The sequence below is a fragment of the Nothoprocta perdicaria genome, unplaced genomic scaffold (genome assembly GCF_003342845.1).
Source record: "Nothoprocta perdicaria isolate Ctin4 unplaced genomic scaffold, notPer1 scaffold_217, whole genome shotgun sequence".
Lineage (NCBI taxonomy): Eukaryota > Metazoa > Chordata > Aves > Tinamiformes > Tinamidae > Nothoprocta > Nothoprocta perdicaria.
In genome coordinates this window covers 1,181,015-1,207,464 of record NW_020455390.1, presented here as the reverse complement: position 1 = coordinate 1,207,464, position 26,450 = coordinate 1,181,015, and the positions used below count along the sequence as shown (strand labels likewise).

At 43.7% G+C, this 26,450-nt stretch overlaps 3 protein-coding genes across 5 annotated transcripts in view; all 3 read left to right on the top strand.

The window, feature by feature from the left end:
- ARMC8 (armadillo repeat containing 8) overlaps nucleotides 1–12,241 on the top strand; it is a 35,844-nt gene extending 23,603 nt beyond the window's left edge. For 2 of the 3 annotated variants that reach the window (XM_026038711.1, XM_026038709.1), the window contains 12 exons: nucleotides 2,196–2,396; nucleotides 4,439–4,534; nucleotides 5,400–5,482; nucleotides 5,782–5,863; nucleotides 6,573–6,659; nucleotides 8,138–8,230; nucleotides 8,378–8,527; nucleotides 9,251–9,346; nucleotides 9,926–10,021; nucleotides 10,520–10,592; nucleotides 11,079–11,172; nucleotides 11,666–12,241. In XM_026038711.1, the coding sequence (XP_025894496.1) occupies nucleotides 2,196–2,396; nucleotides 4,439–4,534; nucleotides 5,400–5,482; nucleotides 5,782–5,863; nucleotides 6,573–6,659; nucleotides 8,138–8,230; nucleotides 8,378–8,527; nucleotides 9,251–9,346; nucleotides 9,926–10,021; nucleotides 10,520–10,592; nucleotides 11,079–11,172; nucleotides 11,666–11,699 (1,185 nt within the window). In that variant the 3' untranslated portion in view covers nucleotides 11,700–12,241. The remainder of the gene's footprint in view (nucleotides 1–2,195; nucleotides 2,397–4,438; nucleotides 4,535–5,399; nucleotides 5,483–5,781; nucleotides 5,864–6,572; nucleotides 6,660–8,137; nucleotides 8,231–8,377; nucleotides 8,528–9,250; nucleotides 9,347–9,925; nucleotides 10,022–10,519; nucleotides 10,593–11,078; nucleotides 11,173–11,665) is intronic. The other variant, XM_026038710.1, reaches the window with a different exon arrangement.
- Nucleotides 12,242–17,408: 5,167 nt separating this feature from the next.
- Nucleotides 17,409–19,430, top strand: LOC112946796 (thioredoxin domain-containing protein 6-like). The gene is made up of 4 exons (XM_026038740.1): nucleotides 17,409–17,466; nucleotides 17,938–18,041; nucleotides 18,316–18,387; nucleotides 19,120–19,430. The coding sequence occupies exons 1-4, from the start codon at nucleotides 17,409–17,411 to the stop codon at nucleotides 19,249–19,251; spliced, it is 366 nt and encodes a 121-aa protein (XP_025894525.1). The 3' UTR covers nucleotides 19,252–19,430.
- Nucleotides 19,431–19,806: 376 nt separating this feature from the next.
- The window catches only part of VPS8 (VPS8, CORVET complex subunit), a 55,154-nt gene continuing 48,510 nt past the window's right edge, over nucleotides 19,807–26,450 (top strand). The window contains exons 1-6 of the mRNA XM_026038739.1: nucleotides 19,807–19,920; nucleotides 20,357–20,425; nucleotides 21,452–21,582; nucleotides 22,923–23,016; nucleotides 23,238–23,270; nucleotides 23,604–23,658. Coding sequence (XP_025894524.1) covers nucleotides 19,807–19,920; nucleotides 20,357–20,425; nucleotides 21,452–21,582; nucleotides 22,923–23,016; nucleotides 23,238–23,270; nucleotides 23,604–23,658 — 496 coding nt within the window. The remainder of the gene's footprint in view (nucleotides 19,921–20,356; nucleotides 20,426–21,451; nucleotides 21,583–22,922; nucleotides 23,017–23,237; nucleotides 23,271–23,603; nucleotides 23,659–26,450) is intronic.

The following is a 26,450-nucleotide window of genomic DNA, read 5'->3' as shown; positions in this document are numbered from 1 at the left end:
CTTTCTTAATTCCCTCTTCCCTCCTGATGGTGATTCCAGGAACTTCTTTTGAACTGTCTCTCTGTCTCAGTCTGGTAAATCAATTGCAAATTGTTTGACCGCCTGTGAACTGCAACATCAAATGTCTCCTTTAGTTCTCAGAGAGAGCTGAAGAGTTTTGACCCTCTGTAGTCGAAATTTCTCCGATTGCAGAAAGGTCAGGCCTGTGCATTTCCAAACTGGGTGTATTTTTTGTTGCTCAGCTGGAGTAGTGCAGAAGTTGCACATCTAACATGTGAAAAACAAGTCTGTTGGGGAGGAGAGGGGAGCAGGAAGGGGGTTGGTAACTAATGGGGATTTGCCTGGAATAGAAGTTATTTCTCTGAAATCCGAATAATGGAAGGGAGCATCTGTCCGGGCAGCGTGACTCATCCTAGGGATGGGCTGTGTGTGTGTTAAATGCTCTATCATTACAGTCTCTTTTCGGAGAGCATTTCAGACCTTAACTGGTGGCCAGGAAAGGTCAGGTGGATTTGCAGTCCTTCCTGTTAGGCTTCTAACGTGGTATCCTAGTTATCCTAGGATGCTTCTATCACGATATCCTACTAGCTCTGTGTTACATTGTACAGCCCCTTAGGTCTAATGCAACAGTTACTGTGTTCTTTGGAATTGCTCATTTTTCTTAATTTTAGTCTGATGGCATTGTGCAAAGTTGAAAGAGACTGAAATTCATGTTTCTCAGGTACTTGCAGCCCGTGACTTGGCAATATCTAGCCTTTGAGTTTTGAAATTCAAATTTTGCTTTCAGTGGCTTAACTGAAAGTTAAGTTGCTTCATAGTTGCTTCTATGTCTTCCTTCATTTCTCACCTACTTATGGCATGGTTTGAAAGGGTGCTTTAGTGTCTCTACTTAAATATTTTGACTTTCCTCTTCATYTCTTCAGCATTAACATTTTTTAAGGAATTTAAAATTGCTCCTTTCCGACTATTTGACACCAAAGAGAGTTGGGAAATGCAGTCCCTTCGTGGTTCACCTGTAATGGCATTCCACTTTTTTAACCAACCTGAATGTCACTTGGAATGAGACCCTATGCTCGGCTGTTCTGATAGTGCTTGTGCTAGCGTGGTTCAATATCCTTTATGCCAGCTCAGTAATTGAAACCAACAGTATTTAATCATTATGGGGGAATTTGGAATTACACAGCCAAAAAAGTATCCTGCCAATGCAATGCCTGAAGAGTTGCAAGCAGGGCTGGAACGAACTTGCAGATGTACTGGAAATCTCACTTTTAGAAATGAGATGTTTTTGGAGGGGTATTGAAGTTTTTCAGCCCTCACAAACTGTCTGCTCTGTTTTAAAGAGGTCTAATTTGCTAAGGAAATGGAAGGTCCTTAGGTGCATCTGTGCTGTTAGAATTGCTTTTCCACTCTTCAGACTTAACCTCTTCATCATTTCAGGTATCTGATGATAACCAAACGTTAAGTGAAAGATACACAAGGAGGTGCTTTGCTTTGTTAGATCACCTAGAAGATGCAAAAGTGTATAGTCATCCTTGTGATGACACTTCTAAAAATAAATGTAGACATCTCAACTTTTCCTTCTTTGTCTGTGGAATGCAGTTGTACAAGTTATATAGCGGAGTTACACAAACAAAAGCCTTGGCTGTATTATTCCAGATGGATTTTCATGAAATTTGTTAATCCTTTTATCTAGTAATGTCTAGTGAGCGGAGCTGAGTCCGACCATTGGTAAGTTGGTCTTTACAGAGCTAAGTGCCTGTTACTGAGTTTCAGGCAAAGAAATATGTTATTGGTTTTAGTCTTTACAGCAGAGAAGGTAGGACAAAAATGTTGCTCTGTGATTGTAGTAACCAAGGTAGGGGATGTGTCAGGACGAAGGCAGAATAACAGACCTGGATCCCAAGTGAATCTGGCAGAATAGTAGACCTGGATCCCAAGATCACTTCCAGTTCAGAGCTACTTCTTAGGGCTCTTGGCAACCTACATGGATCAAGGAAATTTTCCTACAAGGAAATCTTGACATTGTTCTTAGCTACGGAGTCCTCAGTCAGCCTTGGATCATAAAATTGCAAGTGCTTCTTGATGGSAGCTTGGGTGTTTTTAAATTTCCTTTGTTTAATTCAAATATGAATTATCAAGTGGGTTTCTTAGGTATTACTAAGCTTCTGAGCAGAGTCACTTTTTTGACTTTTCAGACTCTGCCATGCTTGGTTCGAATGTGCAGCAAGGAGCGGCTGCTGGAGGAGCGAGTCGAAGGAGCGGAGACCCTGGCCTATTTGATCGAAACGGACGTGGAGCTGCAGAGAATCGCCAGCATCACCGACCACCTCATCGTCATGCTGGCCGACTACTTCAAGTACCCCAGCTCTGTGAGTGCAATCACTGATATCAAAAGGGTACGTTTCTCCACCTGGTTCCAAACCTTCACAAGTCTGTACAGGCAGTGACGTGAACACGTGGCCACTTAAATGCCCAGGCTGTGTTTCTTATTCCTTTTAAACCTTGAATCCAAGTTGCTCCTCAGAAAGGAGGCAAAGATCCAGCAGGATTGGGTTGCTGGTGCATGTAATTCCTGGGTCTTCATGCACTTGCTGCTYTTTCTGGAGCTTGTAATATCCGAACTAAGATCTTTATGTATATCTCGTCTCCCCACCCTGTAAGCAGGATGCTGCTGCTATTCTCTGTGGAACAGAGATGGGTACTTGGACATAGCTTTTAGTACAGGGCTTTCAGACATTTTCCAGGGATAGTAAGAAAGCACCAGACTGAGACATCTGCCGTGTTTCTCCTTTGCAGAGTTTAAAAGGCTTATCTTCAGGAACCAGTGCATTTCAGCTTCATAGGAGATAATAGCCCATGTGATGAGAGACTGATTTCAATTCTTAGGTCAGGTTTGTGAAAAAAATATTAAGTTCAGAGACTGTTCTGTTTGGTTAATCAGAAAAACACCTGAATGGCGTGTAGTGTTTTGTAACATGAGTTACCTGCACTTGGAAATAGACTGGGTGAACAGATAGCAAATACATCTCAGAGACTGTTTCTTCTGTAGGGGTCTCTTGTGTAGAGCCTTCATTTGTAAACCTATTTGTTTCCAGATTTGCATAGTGTTTCCAGAGCACCCCTGAATCAGTCAACCTCAGATATTCCACATAGGGAATCACCCATTGCCAATTCCCTTTCTTTGCTACAGTCTGATATCTTTTTCAGTATCCAAAAACTTGTCGTAGAGATTTTATTTTGTTTTATTTTGTTTTCTCTCTGAGGTTGCCCAAGGAGCGAACTTGCTCCTCGGGCTCCTGTAGAGTGGGATTGCTTCTGCCCTTCCACATGTTTGGAATTCTAAGTAAAAATGCAAATGAAATATAAAATACTGTTAGCCACAGTATAAAGCTAAATAAGCAGAAGAAAGTTTAGTAGCTAGCAGGGAAGTAATGGGCATTGGCTACAGCAAAACATCATTGGGTTCTGAATATGAGAGTAACAGTTATAAACATTATGACACTGGTTTGAGTGTTCAGAAAGTCTCTAAAAATAGCTGGTGGTGAAACCAGGATGCCTACCTTGGAAGAAATGCATTGAATTACACCCTATACGGTAAAAACTAGAGAGAGGACTCTGCAGAACAGATTATAGACTTCCATTTCAGATGCTTTTAAGAACGACATAACACCTTTTGCTTTAATATAGCTGCACCAAAGAGAATTACTCAGCTTAATTTTTGACAGTTCTTCTATTTCAGCTCTTTGCTGCATAATATTCTCACTTTTCTGGCAAACATTTTGTGTGGAGTTTAAGTAACACTTCACGGTGCTSTTTGGTACAGAGTGTTGAGAGCAGTTAAAATAATTGTGGCTGGAAGGGACATGAGGAGGTCTGAAGTCCTAATCTTCTGTTCAAAGCAGGGTCAGTGCTGATCTGAGCTGAGGTCGCTCAAGATTATTTTGTCCAGCTAGCTCTTGAAAACTACTAGAAATGGAGATATCAGCCAGTCTGAGTAATTTGTTCCAAAATTTGACTCTCCTCCCTCCAGGTGAAATTTTTTTCCTTATACCCAATAATAACCTCTCTTTTGATCTGACTGCTGTCTGTCCTTCTGGCTATGCATCTCCATAAGGAGCRAGGCTTCATGTTCTTCTTAGTCTCATCGTAGGTACTGGAATTCTGCTCTCAGGTTCCCTCCACAGCCTTCTCTTTTGGCTGAACGAGCCCAGCTCCTCACAGGGCAAGTGCTGCAGCCCTCTGCCCACCTTGGTGACCCTTTGCTGGACTCTCTATGGAGTCTGGGGTGGGGGGAACAGGGCACAGTTTTCCAGGTTTACTCTAATTCACCTCCTGGTGAATGTGTGCTAGCCTACAGCTATTAAAAAAAACATCACTTGTAGCTTTATTTTCTTTTTTTWAAGTGTCTAAATGTGATATTTGTGCTTTATTTAAACAGCTTGACCATGACTTGAAGCACGCTCACGAGCTGCGCCAGGCTGCTTTCAAGCTCTACGCTTCTCTCGGAGCAAACGACGAAGATATCCGAAAAAAGGTGAGCCTGGGAGAAATGTGCCAAGAGACAGCTGAAATCCGAACAGGAATTAATGTAACAAGGCATAAGATTAAAGCTGATTTATATATTAGTCCACACTGATGGTTGAACTAGAGTTTCTCGATGTCTTATCTTAACATATTTTTTTCTGCATGTAAGTGTGCAGGATATTGTTATGGCACACAAGTCTTAACATTTCTGAAGCCTTTCTTCTGAGGCACAGAAAATACCCCTGTTGTCATGTGTCCTTCTATAAAGCAAACATTTGCTTGGAAATAAACCCTGGCAAGTGAAGTCATCCTGACAAGCAGGATCGTGGTTTGCTCTGTGGCTGTGCAGCAGCTGCAGGGCTGGGCTGTGCAGTAGGGGCCAACAGTGATCAACYTGAAGGAGAACAAATTCTCCCCAGCACAGGGGGCTGGGTTACATTACACAAGGGGCTGATTTATATTATTTCATCCTGAAATTAACTGCTTTTTATCCTAGTCTTAACTGCTAGGACTGGCCCTGTCTAAATATGGAAGATGAAGTGCTGTGTACTTCTTTGCAGATGGTTTCACAGCATGCCTCCCATCTGTAGCTTGTGTGTGCTGTGTGGACTTGTACAGACCGCCTTGTATTTTGCTATGGCATTGGGGTAAAACATATTTGTAACTGTCATCTTCCTTGAGTGATAAAACTATTTTAAAAGCAGTAGTAGAGCAAAGTGGGTTGTTTTCTAAGTAATATGTGGTTGCACACTTTATTGCACTTAATCTGGGAAGATAAATCTGTTTAAAATGTACAAGGGAAAAAAAAAACTACATAGCCCGTAAGTACCTATATATTTTTATTCTTATAGCATGAATTCCCTTTTTTGTTCCAGATCATTGAGACTGAAAATATGATGGACCGTATTGTTAATGGCTTATCTGAATCCAGTATCAAGGTGCGATTAGCTGCAGTCAGGTAGGAGGCTTTTCTGCTCTGTACAAATAATTGTGTCTTGCTGAGGGCTGATGCTGCACATGCTGGAACGTCTGCTAATCTTCTAAAAGCTAAAACAAATTTGGAGCCCTTTCCCCTGTTGGGAGACTCACAAGGGAAAAAATATATTGGACTGGAGGAACAGTCTCCCTTCACTATTTATTGTCTATTAATTATCAAATTCTAAACTAAACTAAATTCTCTATATGTAGAGGCCATGTGTGTATATTATAGAAGCGTGTAAGTGTGTGCTTACAGTGGAAGTTTCTTTTCCATTGCAGATGTTTGCACAGTTTGTCCCGTTCTGTACAGCAGCTCAGGACAAGTTTTCAGGATCATGCTGTATGGAAGCCTTTAATGAAGGTAAGAAAAGAAAAGCCAAGTCTCAGCTACCGAAGTTGCCACAGATAACACAAAGGATATGAGGTCTGTGCAGTTTGAATATCTTCCTGTGGAAGCATAATAGAAATTACGTAGAAATCCAAGTTCCTGGATCCTTTCTTGGAGTCATAAATCAACCAAAACAAGCAGTAGTGAGGAATGCCATGGTCTGTGCTGGGTGGACACTAGGGGGACTATGTCCTTTCCTTTGGTTTTTAGCTCACGTTAGGTGGCACAGTTCAGACTTCAGCTATAAGCCATACGAGGGATTTTAGATCTATGTTTCTTTCCGTCATTGTCTACCTTCTAAATCTCACTGTGGATGCTATAACTGAAACCGAAGATCTTAGCAAGACTTTTTAAAAAACACTTTTTATAGAATGCAGTTATTCACAGCAAGATTAAATAGGATCAAAATGTGGAAATATATGGCAKGTCATGTCTTGTGATGTGACTGTCACTAAGCGCATATAAATAAATYTAGCAGTTTTAATGTCTTTGAGGCCTTGAAAATGAGGAGCAGGGTGAGTCTGATAGCAAAAAGAAACCCCTAAAAGCTTAGGCAATATAGACATCTGTAAGAATCAGAAAAAGAATCACCTGAAATGGGCCTGACTCGTTTTTATTTCAAAGTAATCCCTTATTAACCTGCTAGCTAATGGATTCCCTGCTCTTCCCTTTGCCCTTGCAGGTTTTGCAGAATGCTCCAAATGAAATCCTGGTAGTAGCATCCTCCACACTATGCAATCTTCTTCTCGAATTCTCTCCAAGCAAAGAGGTCAGTATTTGCCCGTTGTCTCTTCTGACTTTTGGATAAAAGCTGCATTAAGTACAGAGGTAACTTAATTGGTAGTCAGGACTTGGGAAACTTTATAGCTGGAATGCTCAGCAGAACAATAAATAAATAATATACAGTGCTGAGAGTAAAATGTAGTCAAATAATTAAATATGGTCTCTGATAATTGTTGCAAAAGGAAATGCATTTTGACATTTATACTCGTTAAACATGATTGTTATGTCTAAAAGACTCAACAAGAAAACTGGTAATTTTCTTGACAATATAATCCGGCGCTTTACAGAATTTCTGCTGTAATCTGGAAAATGCTGGTGTGGTTCAAGCCTTTTCCTAGGTTTATCATTGTTGGATGAATGATGCAGGATGTCTGTTTTGGGGCCCAGCAGCATATCTCTACTTTATGTAGATCGTATATATCAATACTTGATAGAAACAGAAATATTCCCTACATCTTAACCATTCTGCAACTGCAGAACACATTTGTAAGGCTGTGGTCCACGTGGGCTCCTCTGGGGCAGTTTGCATGACTCTATTTTGATCATTTGGCCTTATTGCTTTTAGTTCTGCCTGCACAGCACCCATAGGGCCCTTAAAGAAGCCCTCCTGTAGCTGAATAAGCAGCAGTTTTGGAGCAGCTCCTTCCCCTTGCCCTGGTGCAGAAGCCGTCCCTAGAAGCCGACCGGCTCCCCAGCAGTTTCCTGCAGCCCCCGAGCTCTGGCACAGGCTCTTCCCCAGCTCGGGTGCAGTCTCAGCTCTTTGGGGCTTAGAGCTAGAAACCTTCCAATTCAGTTCATCCTAAAAGCAATTGTTCCAAATTCATTAATTCTTCTGTCGCTTAGTGAAGTGGTGGTGCAAGGTTTTACATGTCCAGAGCAGCCGTGAGTTTTCTTTACTCTGGTAAAACATGAGACACTTCTGTGCTCTGTTGCATTTATACTTGCTCTCATTAGCAAACACAATTAAATGGAAAGAGCAACCTGAAGCAGGTTTTGTTGTCCATAACCTATCACTTTATACGTCCCACTAGATCCCAAGCAGAAATGATTGCTCACAGGAAGGTGGGTGTTTTCAGAGAGAAGTCCCAAAGTGAAGGTTTTTGGGGAAAACATTTGCTGTGTGTCTGTGACAGATGGGTGTGTAGTGTCACAGCAGTGTGTGTGTGTGTGTGTGTGTATATATATATATATGTACACTGAAGCATACAAGAATCATGTCATGTTGAAGTCAGTTTTTCTTCATAAGAACCCACCTTTAAGTGCTCAAAAAGGTAGGGTAACCTTGGAGGATATGTCTGAATGGACTGAATATCAGAACAAACATGAGCAACACTTTTAATGTGCTATTTTATGTATATTTGTGTGTGTATGTATATATATTTATATATGTGCTATTTTATRTGTTTGTATATATGTCTAATTATGTGGGGTTTAATTAATTTTTTTTTCCTCTGCTCATTGTAGCCTATTTTAGAATCAGGAGCCATAGAACTTCTATGTAGTTTAACACAGAGTGAAAACCTTGCCTTGCGGGTGAACGGCATTTGGGCTTTAATGGTAAGTAAAACACGCTGGTGAAATTCTGCTTATAATTTCACTCCTTSATCAGTAAGGATGTATGCTTGTAGGCAGTAGAGGTCTGTGAAGASAGCACAATAAAAATTTAAGGTAAAGAACTGAGCAAAAGTTTTCTGTGTCTTTCAGAATATGGCATTTCAAGCAGAACAGAAGATCAAATCCGATATCCTGCGAGGTCTGAGTACAGAGCAGTTATTCCAGTTGCTTTCTGATTCAGATGTAAATGTTCTGATGAAAACTTTGGGACTGCTCAGGAATCTTTTATCTACTCGCCCAGTAAGTAGATCTGCAAACATACAGACTGGAAATGGCAACTAACTGTTAGGACAAACAAGGACAAAGATTTTGGCCAAGAATGCTACTTAATTTTCCTGTTTAAGATTGCACAAAGCCTCTACGGTGCATGTATTGCATGCTGTGTTTTTGCCGTAAAAAGGTCCCTGCCAAAAATCTTTCCACTTTTGTACTCACAAAGCTCAGCGAGACTCACAGMAAAGTAGCTTGATCTTAATGTGAAAATATGTTTTAATAACCAATATAAACTTAGCAGGTGTTCTCACAGCTAAGTCAGATATTCACATACAGTGCTGTAGCTTTGTCCCCGTTTCATCTGCTTGTAGTAATTTTATAGCCAGAACCAACCATTTTAATTCTGTGCACCAAACTTACTCCAGAATAACTCATCCAGCAGCGCTTGAATAAAATCTCATTTAAAAATTATAAGAAATTTTGAGAAATCTCTTTTAAGAAGAGCGTGTAACATCTTAAATAACCACCTGATTTCTTATCTTACGATGCTCCCTCAAACAAGACCAGRCTTCAGAGGAAGAGGAATAATACAGAGAGTTTCTGCTCTGGTSGATTTGTGTTTTGGGGAGATTTCTCTAGAAGCTACAGTCTTTTTGCAGCATTGCTCCTCCTTACCTAGAGTAATCCAATTCGGAAAAGCAGTTCTTTTTCTGGAAAATCACACTGACTATTTCATCATTGCCTTGACAGCACATAGACCATATAATGAGCACTCATGGGAAGCAAATCATGCAGGCAGTGACCCTCATTCTGGAAGGGGAGCACAATATAGAAGTCAAAGAGCAGGTACCTTTTTCATTTCTTATTGTTGTGATGCAATAAAACTTGAGGAATATCTGAGAATTTATTCTTCTCAACRTGCCAACTTTGCATAGGATTGCATTGCACTGGGAGTATATTATCAAGAGCTAGGTCAATAACAGTTCTAATTCTCCAAGAATGCTTCTTTTTCTGTGCCTATGGAGTGTTGCATGGGCCTAGAAATGGAATAAGGAATGTTCTCAATGTATGTATGTTAAAGATGATGCTGTGCAGGACAAGTTTGATATTGCTTTGGAGCAGGTTAGGAGAAGGGTGACAAAACAGCATTAAAAAACTGGCTGTAATGACAAAGCTAAATCTAGACTAGTCTAAATCTATGTTCAGTTATTCTTATTTTGCAGGGGCAATGACTTTTTTTCCCAGGGCTGTCCAGCCCCAGTTGTTAACTCCTTGGCATTGGCCTGGGTTGTAAGCAAGCTATAAAGTCCAGCCTAAAGTTATTAAACTAATTAAAGAACTTGCCCGAGCCATTGAGGAAAGTGCATAATTCGTGGGATATGATCTGTATCTGGCCAAATAGCTAACACTGTTTCTCTCTTTCAGACATTATGTATACTTGCCAATATAGCAGATGGAACTACAGCAAAAGAATTAATTATGACCAATGATGACATCCTGCAGAAAATCAAATATTACATGGTATGGGGAATTTCTCTAAGGGTCTTATTTTAGTCGTTTGTAGCAATAGAATATGCTAGAGAGACTTCTCTCGTGTAAATCGTGATTTAAAATCATGCACTTAAACATAACTGGGTACTCTAGGGGTTAAGAAAGCAAGCACTGCAGTCTGCTATGGCGCTGGTGTGCTGAGGTTGAGGATCTGTTTAAAAAGCAAATCCATAATTTTACTGTCAAATAAGCAATACTTGTAAAAATCCTACTTGGAAAGCATTTTGTGCCCTTAGAAAAGGTGCATTTTTTTTGTAGACCTTTTAGTAAGTGTTTGGAAGAAATTTAGTAAGTGTTTGGAAGAAATTGAAGTTGTAGTCAAGTGTTACATTGTCTTTGAGAGAAGCTGTAGATAAGAACTGCTCCTGACTTCACTACCTCACTTATTACAGGATGAATGCCAAAATGTAAGTCTGAGAAATTGCCACCCTTCTCTTCTAAATCTGAGTACTATTTTTCTATATTTAGAGTCATTCAAATGCTAAACTTCAGCTTGCTGCCATGTTCTGCATATCTAATCTCATATGGAATGAAGAAGAAGGTAAGAAAACATTAATATACAGCTAAGTTATTACCAATCAAAAGGTCAATGTTATATAGCTATCACTATTTGCCTGGGACAGCACACGGTGGGGATCCAAAGCATAAAGGGAGACTTTGGTGTAGGCAGAATATGGATGCAGTGAGTGTGTTCAGGAGGAGAAGTGTTGGAGGGAGAGCTGCAAAGGAAGTTTGTCCGGCTTGGAGGGCTCGAGCTGGGCATGGACACGAGTGGTTCTTGTGGGCTGAGCTGGTGGGAGCGGGGAGACATCCAGCAAGAGGAAAGCTGGAGCAGTGGGAGGCACTGAGGGGTTGTTGCAGCAGGGGAGTGTGGTGGGATGGGACTGAGGGGGTTCTTCAGGGCTGGGTTTTAGCTTCAGCTCTGCTCCCTGCCCCTCTTCGAGCTAGCTGATGCTGCCCCTCCTCCTTTCTCTTCTCAGTGCACTTGTTTTTAATGGATTTTCCAATACGGAATTTCTCCTTGCAGGTTCACAAGAGCGACAAGATAAACTACGAGACATGGGAATAGTAGATATTCTACATAAATTGAGTCAGTCATCAGATCCAAATCTGTGTGACAAGTGAGTATTTAAAAAAAATAAAATCCCAAAGCAGTATTACTGGGATTTGGTTTTTTTGCTCATAACAAAGTGTCTTGTTAATAACCTTTTGGTTATTAAATGTCTGCATGCTCCCCCAAAAAAACTCTCTGCTGTTGCACCGAGTACTACTGTGCATGTTAAGAAATTGTGATGAATACTTATTGAGTATTGGGTCCTATATTACTTGGGAATTACGTAGGAATTCCTTTTTTATTGCTTAGGAATAAAAAGTCAGGCTTAAGGTCTCGATGCTAAAACTCACAACAGCAGAGACCCTGTTTAATCTTTCTAGTTCATGGTGTTATGTGGCTGTTTGGAATTGCTCCTGTCCAGGAGTTGCTCCTGTGCTTCTCTTCACCCCACTGGTTGATCCTGTCTCTGCAGCCACTCTGATGTACAGTCCTGTACATAAAAAGCTGTTGATGACAAAAACCAAACCCCAGCAATTAACCATTTTTTTCCTTCGTTGCAGGGCGAAGACAGCACTCCAGCAGTATCTTGCATGATCAAAGACTAATTGAATCTATGGACACCCCTCATGTCTACTTAAGGAATAGCAGGAAATATTCCTGACTCCTTGTATTTGCACAAGTCACCTTGGGCTGCATTTTTCTCAGGTGCAGGGAGCTGCTTTGCAGAAACAGTTTAAATGATCAGGTCTCCAGTGCACTTGAGAATCTTCTTGAGGTAGTTTCTTTACTCAGAGGACTCTTGGGGGGTTGTTTTATTATTATTTTTTTTTTTCCTGAGCTACCTGGACTCTTGAATAGAACAATCAGTCGTCGTTTTCCTTTGGGCCTACAATTTTCTGCTTTTGCTGCAGCCTGCGTGTGTGGGTGTGCGTGTGTTTGGGTGTGTGCACGTGCTCGGGTGGATGTGTGTGCGTGTGATACCTCAATTTTGGTTTTCCTTTATTTTTTTTTTTGAGTGTGAAAATCTTTTTCTACAGGTTTTCAAGGGTTAACCATTGTTTGCTGTACGAATACTTCAATGAATTATATACAGTTTGAATGAAATGTTATTTAAAAAAAGAAAAAAAACAAACTGTTGTAACCCATAAAGTTTATTTTGAATTTTGAACAGATGAATGTTTTTAAGTAAAATATATGCATTTCTGAATTTCAGCTTAATTTACCTTATACTTGATTTTTAAAGAGGAAAAGAGAGGGAGACAGTAGACCCAAATTACAAGCAGCAAATCCTGTGCTGTGAGGAGATTTACAGTGAGCATTTTCCTGCCACGCGAGGTCAGCAGGTCCTGATGACAGAGCCTGGCTCAGCTGGCTGGTTTGGGGGTTCTCTGCTTTTTGGAGGTAAGGGCTGTACTTGAGTTAGTGTGACTGGCCTTTCTGGAAGGGAGCAAGCGGCTGCAATCTCAGCAGGCCTGTGCCTCTTGCTTCAGAAGACAAGAACTTGCTCGGATACTTGCTGGAGGAGTAGCTGTTTTTCTGTATCTGTTAATCATCATGTTAAGTATCACTAAGATTGATAGGGCAAAGAGTATGTTGCAAAATTTATGCTTGCAAGAGACCAGAAGGACCCGACAAGTGGTGGTGAAGGGGCTGTTCTGGCTTTGCATCATGTCCAGGTGAAGTAACTCACAAAGTATTTCCATAGTAGAAATATTTCAGCTGGGTGCAATTAGGTTGGGGAAAGGAGGAAAAAATGCTAGAGTTTTGCTCAGTAATGTTGCTGCAACTTGTATGTGTGTGTGCACATACATGCTCGTGCATGGACTTGGACACGTGGATAATCAAGATGGGGTTTTACTGGATTCAGAAGCTTAGGGTGTCCAGAGCTTGTCCCTAGCTCAYGTTCCAGAACTCGTGCCTGCAATCCTGGAGGAAAAACTGTGGCTACAAATGAGGAAGACCGTGCAGGGTTCAAGGAAGGTGCCAGGGAGTCAAATATGCCTAGGAACAAGGGAGAGCTGCAGGGAGCTCTTTCACACAGTGCAGAGTTTGTTCATTCTTCCCTTGTCGTCTTTTGGATGTCAGTTTAGAGCAGAGTTTTAATAGTCCCAGTCTCCAGACACTATATTTACCTAGCACTAACGGGCACACTAAGGGTTGCAGCCGATGTCTTAAAACCAAATCTTTCTTCTGTTACACTGACTTCAGGAAGGCTACAGCTAGAAGAGAGGTCTGTAACTTTGCTAACCAATTTTGATAGCATCTTAACCGTTCCTTGCTGATTCAGGGGTCAAATTGTGACAGCCTTACTTTATTTCAGAGGTAACTATTTGCGTCAGAAAATGTGACCACATTTTGGCCTGGAATTTGAATGTTCTATTGTATCAGATAACTGTTATCACTTGGTTGCAAAGGAGAATATATACATTTAATGTAACTTCTTCCAATCTTGAAAGATAAATAAAAGTGAGCACCTGACACYTTTTCCCCCCGCCAGGCACTGCAGTAAGTGACTGGCCATTTTTTAATGCCCTTCTGCAAGTTCTTTTCATGATGGATTTTTAGGGGCTGAGCAAAAAGGGAAGTGAAAATTAGCGAGGACTTGATAAATGGCAGTCCTCAGAAGTGAAGTTGTATAAAATTAATCAACTTTTACATGAACTGAGGAAAGGCTTCTGGGGCAAATGCCAGAGAGGTAAAGCTGCCTTATAGCCTGCACGTGGCTGCTAACCCCGCGCTCCCACGACCGACCTCGGGAGCTCAAGGTGCTGCCCGTCTCCTTCCCATTCACGTATCTGAAATCGAGTCTGAATTGGATCGTATAAAACTTTGGTGCCTCAAGTGCTCGGAGAAAGGTGAGTAAATTCCTGTCTGCTCCTTTTGAGGTCGTTTCTCCAAAATCTACTGGGGAAAAAAATAAAATGAATGCTCAGACAATCTGCTGCAAGGGAATAGCTGACGTTTTCCATGGATATTACACTGATAGGACAGTCTGGATGAGAGTGTTTTTACTTTCACTTAAGCTTTGTGAATAATTTCTGATGTTACTATAGGTATGTAAAAAAAGAAGAAAGTGAATACTGTAAATAAAAAGAACTTTACCAGAACATCTAGGCTTTACTGAGCTTCATGGAGACATTTCTTTGTGCCATCTTCTGTACAGACTGAGAGTTTCTCAGCTGAGATTTATGCTGGGAAYGGGCTTGTTTGCTGCCTGATCAAGTCTTTGTGAGCTTTACTTGGCTAGAGGCATCTTGTGCCTTCAGAAGAAAAGCAAATATGACTGGTCTGGACCAGGATACCAGACCATCAGGATTTCTTCTCTTCTTGTACCATTTCTCTTTTTGCAAACCAATGCTAAGCAGTTTGGGTAATTAGCTCCCCTCTTTATCTCTTAATTCGGTAATTAGCTTTTCTGTCAAAGGTTACGCATGTCCAAAAGAGATCACCTTGGCTCCAGAGAGCWGGTGCACTGGTTGCTCACCCCTGTCTACACCAAATGTCATTTCTCCTGCGCAAATATCATGTAGAATTKGGCTGTGTTTCTGACCACGGGTCCACATCACGTAGCAAAAGAAACTCTGACCTGCCCAAAAGCACCTTGTGTCGCTGTGTTCTTGGGGAAACATCTGCTCTTTTTGGATTCTTTAGGCACTTGTTTCATAGCTACTTATGGTGCTTYTCAGCCTGTCGGAGTTCTAGTCCTGAGGCTAAAGCTTCAGCCTCGCAGCAGCTGCTGCAGCTCAGAAATGCAGCTGGACTGAAGCAGAATAACCAGGGCGGAGAGGCACTGCTTGAAGAAATGCTGGTGGGATTCCCCAGCACTCGGAAAACACGTGAGCTTGGGGTGGGATGAACACCCAAAACATGAGTTACGCTGAAGATCGTGAGAACTTCACTGAAGGCTTCTCTTTACGAAACACCAGCTATTGTAGCTTTTGAATGTATATTTTGTGTGTGTAATCCCAACTGTGCCACAGAAGGGGATGGACAGGCAGCCTATGTCTTTCCTGCAGCAGCCGGTGCCAGRGAGCGGATTCGTGAGGAGAAGGACGTGGACATGGAAGGTAAATGGTGGCGGGTGCCTGGTGGGAAGGGAATTCCAGGGATTCCCAAGGCAGAGCCGACTCATGCTGTGCTCCCAGTGCCGGCTGCTGCTGCTGGGGGTGCTGGGCAGCCCATTCAGGTCCTTGGCCCCAGGGCCTGGAGAAGCCTCCGTGTGCGCACGGGGATTGGGCACCGCTGTCCCTGGGGCCGGCAGCGCTTTCCGCGCCCCGGAAGGGCCTCGCGAGGCTCCGGGAAGGGGAGCGGGGCCGGMGGCCGCTCCGCCCGCGTTGCCTGGGCTGCCGGAGCCKCTCGGTTCCAGCCGGCGCGTCCGGACTCGCCAGAGCGACCAGGACCCCGCGGCTGCTGCTGCCAGATGGCTGCAAAGAGGAAGGAGCTGGTGCTGCAGGTCAGTAGGAGCCTGCTGGGGTAGAAGCGCCTTTTAGGGCATCCCACAGGCTGAGAGTCCTGGGTGCTGGGGAATCTCTGCCTGCCAGGCTCTACTGGGAGGTCCCACTGCTGGAAAAGCACTTCTAAAGGTGGATGGGAAGAGCTGGCAAGTCAAACTGGTCCCCAAAGCAACGTTTCCTCCGGGGCAGCGGAGTTTGCTTCTAGGATGCAGGTTGATCTGCATCCATCCTGGGGTCAGATTGCTGCTTTCAGCAATCAAAATGCACCCGTGTTCACAGGAGGTGTGTTCAGAGGACATTTGGATGTAGCAAACGGGGTGCTCGCCCCTGAATATTGGGTGGCTGTCATGGGATATACCTGACAAGGTCAGACAGTTACACATCARGTGTATCTCACTTGGAGAAAGCTTGAGATACAAGAGCAGTCTGAAGGCTGAAGGACCTTCAGCCTGTGAAGGTGTTTCACAGGGCCATGCAGAGGGGTTTTCCTCTGCTTACATCATAGAGGTGATTTGATAACTACCTGCATCAGGAAAGCATTTCTGAGGGCAGTTCATTAAGCCAAAAAGTTTGAGGTTAAACACATTGAAAATGAGATGCAGGCGCTTAACTGGCACAGTCAATAACCAGAAGGGAAAAAAAAGAAGTAGATCATGAGCTTGCAYTCAGTTTTGAAGAAAGTTCAGTTTTCTCAAGAGAGAAAAACACTGCAGGTGATTTTGGACTGTGTAACCCTGTGAARTTTGTAAAGCTTGGGGTAAAAATGGGGAGGGTTTGTGTAGGATGAGAAAGATGGGCCCTCTGTCAAGGTGGAGACGCTGCTCTGCTGCTGCACGTCCCACCATGTCCCTGCTTGATGGAGAAGTTACTTCAAGCGGAATTTGCGCTTTTGGCAACTCGATGTGTGCCCAAACGTCACTGCAAAAAGGTGACGTTTCCAGGAGTAGATGAAAGCMGAGCTTCATGTGGGAGGCAAACCCATGTCCTAGAAAATTTCTGGGAATGCTAGAGAGAAGCCAGGTCTCTCAGCATCCTCTGGGCATCCACATTAGCAAAGCRCTTTGTGCAGTGTTGGTGCAGCTTGGAGTCCATCAGTTGAACTCGTTATCACGAAAGATTATCGTAAATCAGTTGACCTCATTAACCTTCTGTGAAACACTCCCAGGGTGGTCCTAGCACTAGGAGCACCTGAGATCATTGAATTGCTACTTCTGCAGGTGTTCTCAATAAAATAAAGAGGTTTGGGGTTACCTGCTRAACAAGAAAACAGCTGGAGGTGTTTGGGTAACTCCCTGCTCTTCCAATGAGGCAGGAAGGCTGCTGCACGATCTGCAGGATGATTCTGAAAGAGGAGCTGTAGGCACGAGCCTTGCTGGAGTTAGTGCTCCAGGGAGGACTAAATATAGTTAATATTTTCACTTTTCAGAAGGAACCAAATAGGATCCTAACTTTTTGAGGAGTCTTTTGTTAATCTGGGCTTTCTAAGTGCCAGCTAAGAATGAATGAGCTCCTCCTCGCTGCTGCTTTTGCACAGYTGATGGGCGGAAGCCCTTGGGAACAACCGCGCAGCGGCCTCGCAGGGCTGCATGTGTGTCCTCCAAGTCCACAGTTCCATCATCCAGCAGCCTGGGAAGGACCAGTCATCTGCCAGCAGCTCCTGCAGCTTCTAGCTGCCACCAGAAGGAGATTTGTTGCTGCAGCTGCAAGAGGGCACCAGGAGGAACCAGGGGTTTTAAGGGCTGTTGCAGATCCAACTCCCTCAATTCAGCTCTATGTGCATTTCTTGAGAGACGCCACACAACCTGATGACTTGCTGTTGCTCTTACTGTGTTTTTATATTTTCATGTAGATGAGCATCAACACCCAGGAGCTTTGGGAAGAAATGCTGTGCCTCAAAGGACTCATTGGTAAGGGCTGGGCCAACACAGATTGCTTTTGTTCAATGTTAAGAGGACTGCAGCAGTTAGGAATCAGTTACTGCCAAAACGGAGGTTCAATTGGTCCTCAGTTTCCCTGCCATATTCCAAACAGAGGGAAAGAGCGGCAGGTTGTGGCTTGAGTGGTTCAGTTTGGACATTAGGAAAATCTCCTTCACAGAAGAGGGGTGCAGTCCTGGGTCTACAAACCACGGGTCTCCAGAGAGAGGGATCTCTATCCTTAAAAGTTTTTAGGATCCTTTTTACAACCTTTTACAGAATCACAGAATGGTTGAGGTTGGAAGGGACCTCTAGAGATCATCCCGTCCAACCTCCCTTTCTGGCACTAACAGCCTTTGGCAGCCTCCTTCCAAATGATTCGGTTGCAAGGTGGAAGAGCCCACAAGCCAACTTATTGGTGCATGGCGTGTAAACTGATTTTGGGACTGTCCATTTCTGCAGTTGTTGATGCTTTTCAAGCCTGGTGTGGTCCGTGCAAAACAGTAGTGGATCTTTTCCGAAAAGTAAGGAATGAAGTTGGCAGAGACCTCCTGCATTTTGCAGTGGTAAGATCTAATGTGGTGCTGCTTTAAATATCCAGTCCCCTCGTATTAGCAGGTAGCTTAAGACTGAAATCACCTGTTTGCTGTATGGAGCTAAAATGGTAACAAATCAGACTTTTAATTGCCAAACCTTCAGATGAATGAAGCCAAGCACACCTGATAGTTCTTAATGCTTAATTCTCATGTATATGTGCTCCCATGGAATAGAAATGGCTTTCTAGAAACATTTTTTCATTTTTTTTTTTTTCTTTACATTGAAATCTTTCATTTCTTTCAGGCTGAAGTGGATTCCATTGATGCTCTGGAAAAATACAGAGGAAAATGTGAGCCAGTCTTTCTGTTTTACACAGTGAGTGGAAATACTTTTGCAGTAGTTGCATAGAGCTTGACCTGCCCATGGGAACTGTTGTCACCTTGGATGCTCTTTTTGTGTTTTCACCAGTTTTGTTTGCTCTGTGTCTGCTAATATCTGCAGATGGTCAAGTGCTGCATGTGTAAAAGCATACATCTGGGCTTTACCTTTAATCCCTTCTGCCTTGCCACCAARCAACAATAATTTAGCTTTATTATATACTTATATACCTTCTGTTTATTCATAAATAACTGTACAAGAGAGAGTGAAGATATACTATAGGGATGAAGGAAAACAATTTAACTGCACAGGAGAATTAAACACAGCAGAAGGCACCAATTTACAGGAAAACTCTAGCTAGGGGGTGTCAAGTTGATCTGGGCCTTGGTTGGTTGGTTGGATGGGTGTTTTTTTGTCCATGGGGAGGTTTGTGCATCCTGTGATCAATGGCTGTGTTTCTAGGGCCTTTTCCCCTCCTTAAGAAAATGCCCCAGTTGTGAAAATCCATGATTTCCACACAGAGATCCCTGTAATGTACTGGRACACAGGTGTCCACAGGGTCTGGTGAGCAGTGGGTCTATATGAGGAGTGTCCTCACCATGTGGGCAAGACCTCGGGTCTTTCGCTCTTCGCACAGTAGGCGTAATGCCACATGCAGTGTGGTCTTCTGGAGGTTTGCAGCGTCCCTCCTGAGAACATAGTGACTGACTTGCGTTTCTTGACCTTCAGGGAGGACAACTAGTCGCTGTTGTACGCGGAGCAAACGCCCCGTTGCTGCAGAAAACCATCCTGGAGCAGCTGGCAGCGGAAAAGACGGTTTTGGAGCGCGGAGGAGAGCGCGGGCTGGCAGCCAGACCCTGAGCTCCTGCAGGGGTGCATGCCTGAGGAGAGGCTCAGCTCCCCATGCCAGCAGCCCTTTGGAGCAGGTTAATCCCTTGCAGGAATCCCATCCTTCCACCTGGGAGGCTTGCAGGTCTGGTTAATGCACCATGTAAGTCTGCACGGAGCCACGAGTCCTACTGAAAATTTTAAAAAATTAAAAAAAAAAAAAAAAAAAAAGAGATGTTTATGTTCCCCAAAACCTCTGTCCCCTGGGAAAGAGGAAGATGTGGTGTCCTGCTTTGTTGGATGAAGGATCAACATTGCTGGAGCGACATGTGTCTGATCTGCAGCTGCAGGGAGCTGCTGCCGGTGTGTTTCTGCCCAGCTCTTTCCCTGTGAACACCCTGGAACGGTATCCGTGAGACCGGCCCGGTGCCCACCTCGTCCCCGACCCGCTCCCTCCCTCAGCCTCCCGCTCCCGCGGCACCTCCCACCCCGCTTCCCGCTTTAAGGCGGCGCCTGGCGCGCGGCTGCGCCTGCGCAGGGGGCGGGAGCGCCGCGGGTTCGAGTCCCGGCGCTGCTGCTTCCCCCGCCATGGAGGCGGCGGAGCAGGCCGAGCCGGCCCGGCCGACGGGCCCGGAGCCGCCCGCGGCCCGGCTGAGCGCGGCGGCCGAGCTCGACCGCGAGCTGGACTCCCGCAGCGAGCTGGTGCGTGCCGAGCCCCGCGCGCCCGTCCGCGGGGACCCGAGCGCTGCGGGGGGGAGGCGGGGAACGTCCCTGGCGGCGGAGGGAGCCGCGGAGGCCGCCCCGGCGCGCTCCCGGCCCGGCTGGCGAGCGGCCGTTAGAGCCGTTAGCGGCCGTTGGTCCTCGCGGCCCGCGACGCCCGCGGCTGCGGCGGGAGGCACCTTCCCCGTGCGGCTCCTGACGCCGCTTTTTGCATCTTGGGCCTCTTGTTCTGTCTCCTAACGTCGTATTGCAGAGAAAACGTTTTGTGTAAGGCCGTCCCTAGCGTACGGAGGTGGCTTTTCGGTAAGAGAGCAGGTTGGAAGGGGCAGGCGCGTAGTTCCTTTTTAATTTTAGTTGGGGAGAGGGTTGGAAGGCGAAGCGGGCAGCCTGGGCTCACTCTGCACTTTCTGTCACCCAGATCGACGACAAGGAGTTTGACATCCCTCAGGTGGACACCCCGCCGACGCTGGAGAGCATCCTGAACGAGGTGCGTGGCCCCGCGGCGCGGCAGCCGTGCCGGGACGTGCCCGGGGGTTTCGCTGTGTAACTTYGTGATTTCCTCATCTCGTGGCGGGTAAAGTGTGTGTTTGGTGGGGTAGCTGCTGTACGGTGTGTAACGCTGGATCAGAGCACCCATGACTGGAACGTGAAGGGTTTCCATCAAATTTAAGCAAGCTCAGCTGTGGGTTTGGGCAGTTGTCTCAAGACTGCRTTTTATCCAATGTCAGTGCCCTCATCCGCTTCACATAAGTGGTTAGAGTAGCTTTCTGCCCCAATGGTTGGTGTTACTGGAACCATCCTATTGGGGAGAACTGAATTTCAGTCTCTTACATCTATTTTGGTGCTTGCTTTACAATAGCTGGGAGAGTTCACGATCTTTGGAAGGAAAGGAGGGAGGGCAGCAAAATAGAGACAAACTCCGAAACAAACAAACTTTCACAAGCTGAGCGAACTGGGACCTATGGAGAAGCCAGTGCTAAAGAGAAGAGCAGCTTGGGAGACCTGGTGGATCCTTAATAAACGTGGTATTGAAGATGGAGATATAAGTGTCCCAAACAGTTTGATGTAGGCTAGCAACTAGTGAAATAATCCTCAGTGGAATGGGTCCGCCCCCCTCCTGTATGGATGCTGGAAATCTTAAACTGGAGAGGCAATCCGAAGTAAATTCAGTTGAATGAAGATAAAAACTTTATTCTCGCTCCTGTGCTGTTCACCTTGGTGAAACAGGTAGGGAATGACTGACTTCTTCCAAAAAGGTGTGATAAGAGTAAATCATACCTGCTGAAGGAAAACTGAGTAACTTTACTTCCTCCTGTGATGCATTCCTATGATTATTGTGAATTCTAGATTTTCTGTACTAACAGTTCAGTAAAATAAGAAATAGTTCTGTCCTTGCAGTTGGGAAGATCTCTTGCATCCCCTTTACTCTGTTTTATTGACGGACTCGTGCTAATGTTTCAGTTAGGGTGCTGTACAACGTGAGTGCTTAGCTGTGGCGCTTCTCTTCCCTCAGACCGATGATGAAGAAGAGTCTTTCATTCTGGAGGATCCCTTCCTCTTGAACGTTGACAACACGGATACCCACTCCTACGACACCTCTTCCGTAGCAAGCTCGGACAGCGGGGACCGCACGCACCTGAAAAGGTACAGCTGGGCTCATACCATGGGAGGCTGCATGATTTGTGAAGGAACCAACCCAGACTGACTTCATGAAAATCTTTGAGTTATACGTGGTGACTTCCAGAGCCTGCAAGCAGTTTATAGTGGTTTTAAAGGGTATGTGTAACTGTTGTTACTCCTATAAATGGAATCTGAATCTTGTCGTTTGAAAACAGGCTGGGATGTGGTAGTCAGCCATAATGCTGCTGACTCGTCTCACTAGTTAGTCAAATTACAGCCTGATCCTCCCCTCCGAGCACTCCCACGGCCTTTCCGTGTGCCACCAGTGCCAGGTGGCTTTGGCATCTCCTCAGCTGTGACTGTTCTGTCGTTAGTCATTGCATAGGGTGTTGCTGTGACAGTGTATTTTGGTGTGCTGACCCACTGCTCCTTCTACAAATAAGGTGGTTTATATTGAATGAAATGTAACCTGGAATTCTGGAGTATTTTCCAGGCTTTTGTACAGAGAGACACCCAAAATTATAATTGTCATGTTTGGGTGAAACTGCACGTTTTAATGGGTGCTCAGCTATAATAACAGCAGCAGACAACATATTTTTGCAGCCTATATGAGAGGCACACATTTATGTGCCTCTTGAGACAGGAAACAAATGATTCTCCCTGTTAGTTTTGCAAATTTTTCTTTCTGGTGCTGTCTATTTGTCTACGAAATTGCAGTTTCTCTCCAAAATTTCCATCTATTGTGTCTGTGTTACAATGTGCCAAATATTCCTTCTGAAAGTAGCTGTCCCCTGGACACTATTYGCTTTTTAAAGACATTTTCCTCCTAAACAGCAGTGTTTACCTTTTGTATCAGATCAGCTGTGTTTTAATTAGATGCTGTTCTTAAGCAAATGCCTGTAGTTTTCCCAGAGGGCTCTGTTTCGCTAATGAGCCATGTTCAATTGCATGTTTTCCTTACCTTACCTCCCATTAAAAACTGAGACTTCCTGACTTGCTGGAGGAGGAATTAATGAGCTCTTAGCCTTTTATTTKTTGGCTTTTCAGACTAAATGCTTTCAGACTTTGTTAATAAACTAAAGTTTCCAAATATATGTTAAAACTGAAATTTTTTTTGAAGGATTTTTTTTTAATTCCCCTCCAAATACTGAGTTTAAAACAAAATTTATGCAGGCACCGTGTTGCATCTCAGGCTTTGCTAATAATTTCCTGTCCCCTTGGCCCCTATGGCTGTTTGTCTCTGGTGAAAGCTGTGTAGGTACTATTGGTGCATGGAGAATTTACCTTCTGCTTAAGCTGTGGTTTAAGCAAGGTTCTGAACTTCTAGTCCACTGTAATGTGTCTGTTTTTTCTTCTTTCCTTAGAAAGAAAAAACTGCCAGATTCTCTGTCTCTCCATGGATCAGTTATTCGCCTCTCACTTCTGAAAGGAATTTCTGCCCAGATAGTGTCTGCAGCAGTAAGTCTCTTTCCCCATGTCCATTAAATATCATTAAATGAAAAGGTAATGTGCTCTGGTGCAGAGGGCTGTGTGTGATCTCTTTCCTCTGCTACTAGTTCTGGTTAATACTAGCAGGTTCAGTGCATAACCTACTACTACTAGTATCTAACCTACAGTGAATTGAGTATTACCTGGCTTTGCTTCTTTTCTTTTACTCATTGCTTGTCTTTTCTCTCTAGGACAAGGTGGATGCTGGCTTGCCTACTGCAATAGTGAGTATTCAGGCAATTTCCAAATATTTCGTAGTTAGTCTTCATATAAGTATGTTTAAACCTGTTTAAACAATAATTTGACAATATTTTAAATATTTGACAATAATTTAAACAATAAATACATCTTTCTTCTTGTCCACGCTAAAAATTCTTACTTAAGAAAGATGGGGGAAACGGCATGAAATATCTGGCTTCTGGGTGCAGTTGATTACATCTATAACCTTCTAAATCTTTCATTTCTGGCAAACTTTGGGTGAAGGAATTAGAGAATTTAAATGGTTGATTTGGGACGGCTGTTTCTAAACTTTGAATCTTTCTGCRTGTCTTTTTAAGGCAGCATCAAATCTGATAGCAGTGGGGACGTCCCATGGATTAGCGCTGGTTTTTGGTAAGTAAAAGTAAAACTTTAAGGGGGAAAAAAAGCCAACTAAACTTAMGGCAGAGCTTCAGAGTGGGTGTTAAAAGTATTATGTTTGTGCTAAATATGATTTTGTCTCAGTAGAAAAATAAGTGCAAGTAATTATTTCAGTTGCCCTTGTTTGCCTGATATTTCTGTGTTGGAGTTTAGCATATTGTGACCAAATTTAGCCCATTGGAAATGATCCCTTGGCGGGGTGTCAGAGAGAGAGGCTTTTCTGTGTTCAAACACAAGCTATCCCSTTTTCCTGTAGCAGGAACCAGAGTTCAGTTGACTTTCATTTTGTATCCTAGAGATGCTCTTCTGCCTTCTGCTGTAAGTCCTTGAAGTGCTCCCATGGACATCTAGTTTGTGTCCAGTGTTAAGAATTTGTTCCAGCAAATTTATAAACCCAATTATCTTCTTTTTTTCCCCCCTCAAAATTGACTGAAGTTACTCAACAAASCAAAAGTTACGGGGGGAGAGGTTACAGCAGAAGAATGGGAAGGACTGACAGTGTAAGCCTCGCTTCCCAGGGAATCTAAATATTCTGATATTAAACTATTTAATGACATTTGCTCAACTTCATTTTTGAATTATTTACAGGATGTGCTAAATCTGAATACAGATAGAATGACACTTATTCCCTGAAGTTTTAAAAGCTGTGTGTATGGTTTATACAGTAATGGAATTGTAAATACTTCTGACATACAATGTGTAGGACCTTATTCTGGTTGAATCTGGCAGGTTCATTTTTTTTTCTYTTTTTAATTTTGTTGTGTGGTTTTGAATCATTAATGCATTTTGTAATTCTCTCTAAGCTCATCTGCACCCTTTGACCTTATCTTTCTTTAAGGAAGATTTGGGTAAAGAAATACTTGGATAACTTTCATTTTCCTTTTTTTGGAACACTTCTATTGGCTCTTGAAGATTATCACAGTCTTTGGACTGGAGACAGCTGTGAGATTGCACAGCTCATGTTTGGCGAGTGGTATTTTTATTGCGAGTTAGAATCCTTATGCCAACTCGTTGACATCCCACGTGGTGCCTGTAAGTACTGTAGAAGTGTTGATGAGAAGGGATGTGTGGAGGTGTCCTGTTTAGAGCAGGACTATCACCGTGTTGGGGGCAGAGCAGTCCTGGCTTTGTCCAACGGGGCTTGAAACTCCTGAGGATGGAAAACATGCTCCAACGTGCGGACGGGCACATGCCCGCTCTGCTGGTAACCTGTTGCAGGACACTCAGCCTTGCAGGGGGAGGAGATTTTCCCAAAAGTCTGTCCCAACAGCTCAGTTGGCAATTTGTGCTGTTTGCCCTTTGTCAGTTGTTACTGGAAAGAGCTTGGTGCTCGTACCTTTCTCACTACTGTTCTCATTTGGAGGATTATTTAAGAAAAGGGGAGGAATCCTGTTTGGAGTGTGATTATTCTGTCACTGAACAAATAACCCATGTTGTGATTTTCCTTTGAGCATTAACAGCTAACATGTGAGAATTTACTTCCTAGTAAGTGTGTAGTAATGAACAAATAAGGTTTAGAATTTGTAAAGCCGTTTTCTTTCCTCCATCTCTTGTAGAAGACATAAGGATTGTTACCCTCCTCAAAATCTAGCCCTTAGCCTGAGCTCACTGAAATATACCACTTCACATGGGTATTTTACCTTCTGGASAGAGAATTTCTGCCTGGTTCAGCTTATTTCAGTTAGTGTGAATGATTTATTTTCTCTGTTGTCTGCAAAACTTAGGTTAGTGAAACTTAGTAAAAGTTCAGGTTAGTCAACTTAGGGTTAGTGTCGTATTTGTTGGTGTGGAGAGATAGCACGATATCTCGAGTAAATGCTACTGTAGGTACCTAACACAGAATCATAGAATCCTTAAGGTTGGAAGGGACCTTTAGAGATCCTCTAGTCCAACCTCCCTGCACACGCAGGGTCACCTAGAGCACAGGGCACAGGACTGCGTCCAAGCGGGTTTTGAAGATCACCAGAGAAGGAGACTCCACAGCCTCTTGGAAGACTTTTCCAGGGCTCTGTCACCCTCGTTGTCAAGACATTTTTACTTAAGTTTCYGTGGAACTTCTGGTGCTTCAGTTTGTGACCCTTTCTTCTAGTTCTATTATCGTTAACTTTAAAAAATACAAAGGTGATGTTCCCCAAAATAGAGCTTTAATGYGGAACTGGCTGTATGGCTGGTGATAACTGTTGAAAATACTTGTATCAGCAATGTTACTGATAATACTGGGAGTTTACACTAACATTTTTCTTTTTTCTTTTTTTTTTTTTTAATTCCATCTTTTTACCTTTGGCTCAGAGGTCAAAATATAAGAACTCGTTTTTGTGCGATGACTCCGTGTGCTTTTTAAGCAACTTGTATTTAAAATGCGTACTCGCACAGTGTTCTCTCTTACTTGAATAAATCAAAAGATGAAGCCTTGACAGAAGAAATCAGTGAAACCTGAAAGTCCTCTTGCCCTTAAAACATTATCACATGTGTTGCTTCTAACTCCTTTCCTTTCTACTGATTTCTGGCTTTTTCTTTCCTCCTTTGACCCTGTCTGTGTGGACTGAAAAGGAAAAGGTACAGTAATGCTGCCCTGTGCACGTCCCCTGCATGACCAGCTCTCGTCTCTGCATGTTGCTGTGCTAGGTCAGGGCTCACGACGCCAGGGGAGCAGGATGTGGGGCAGTGCTGCAACCAGGGAGTCAATAACACTGCTGGCCTGTCTGGGGGTTCGATTTTGAACAAATGGGTATTTTACACTTCCAAAATTCTGCAGGAGCAGCAGG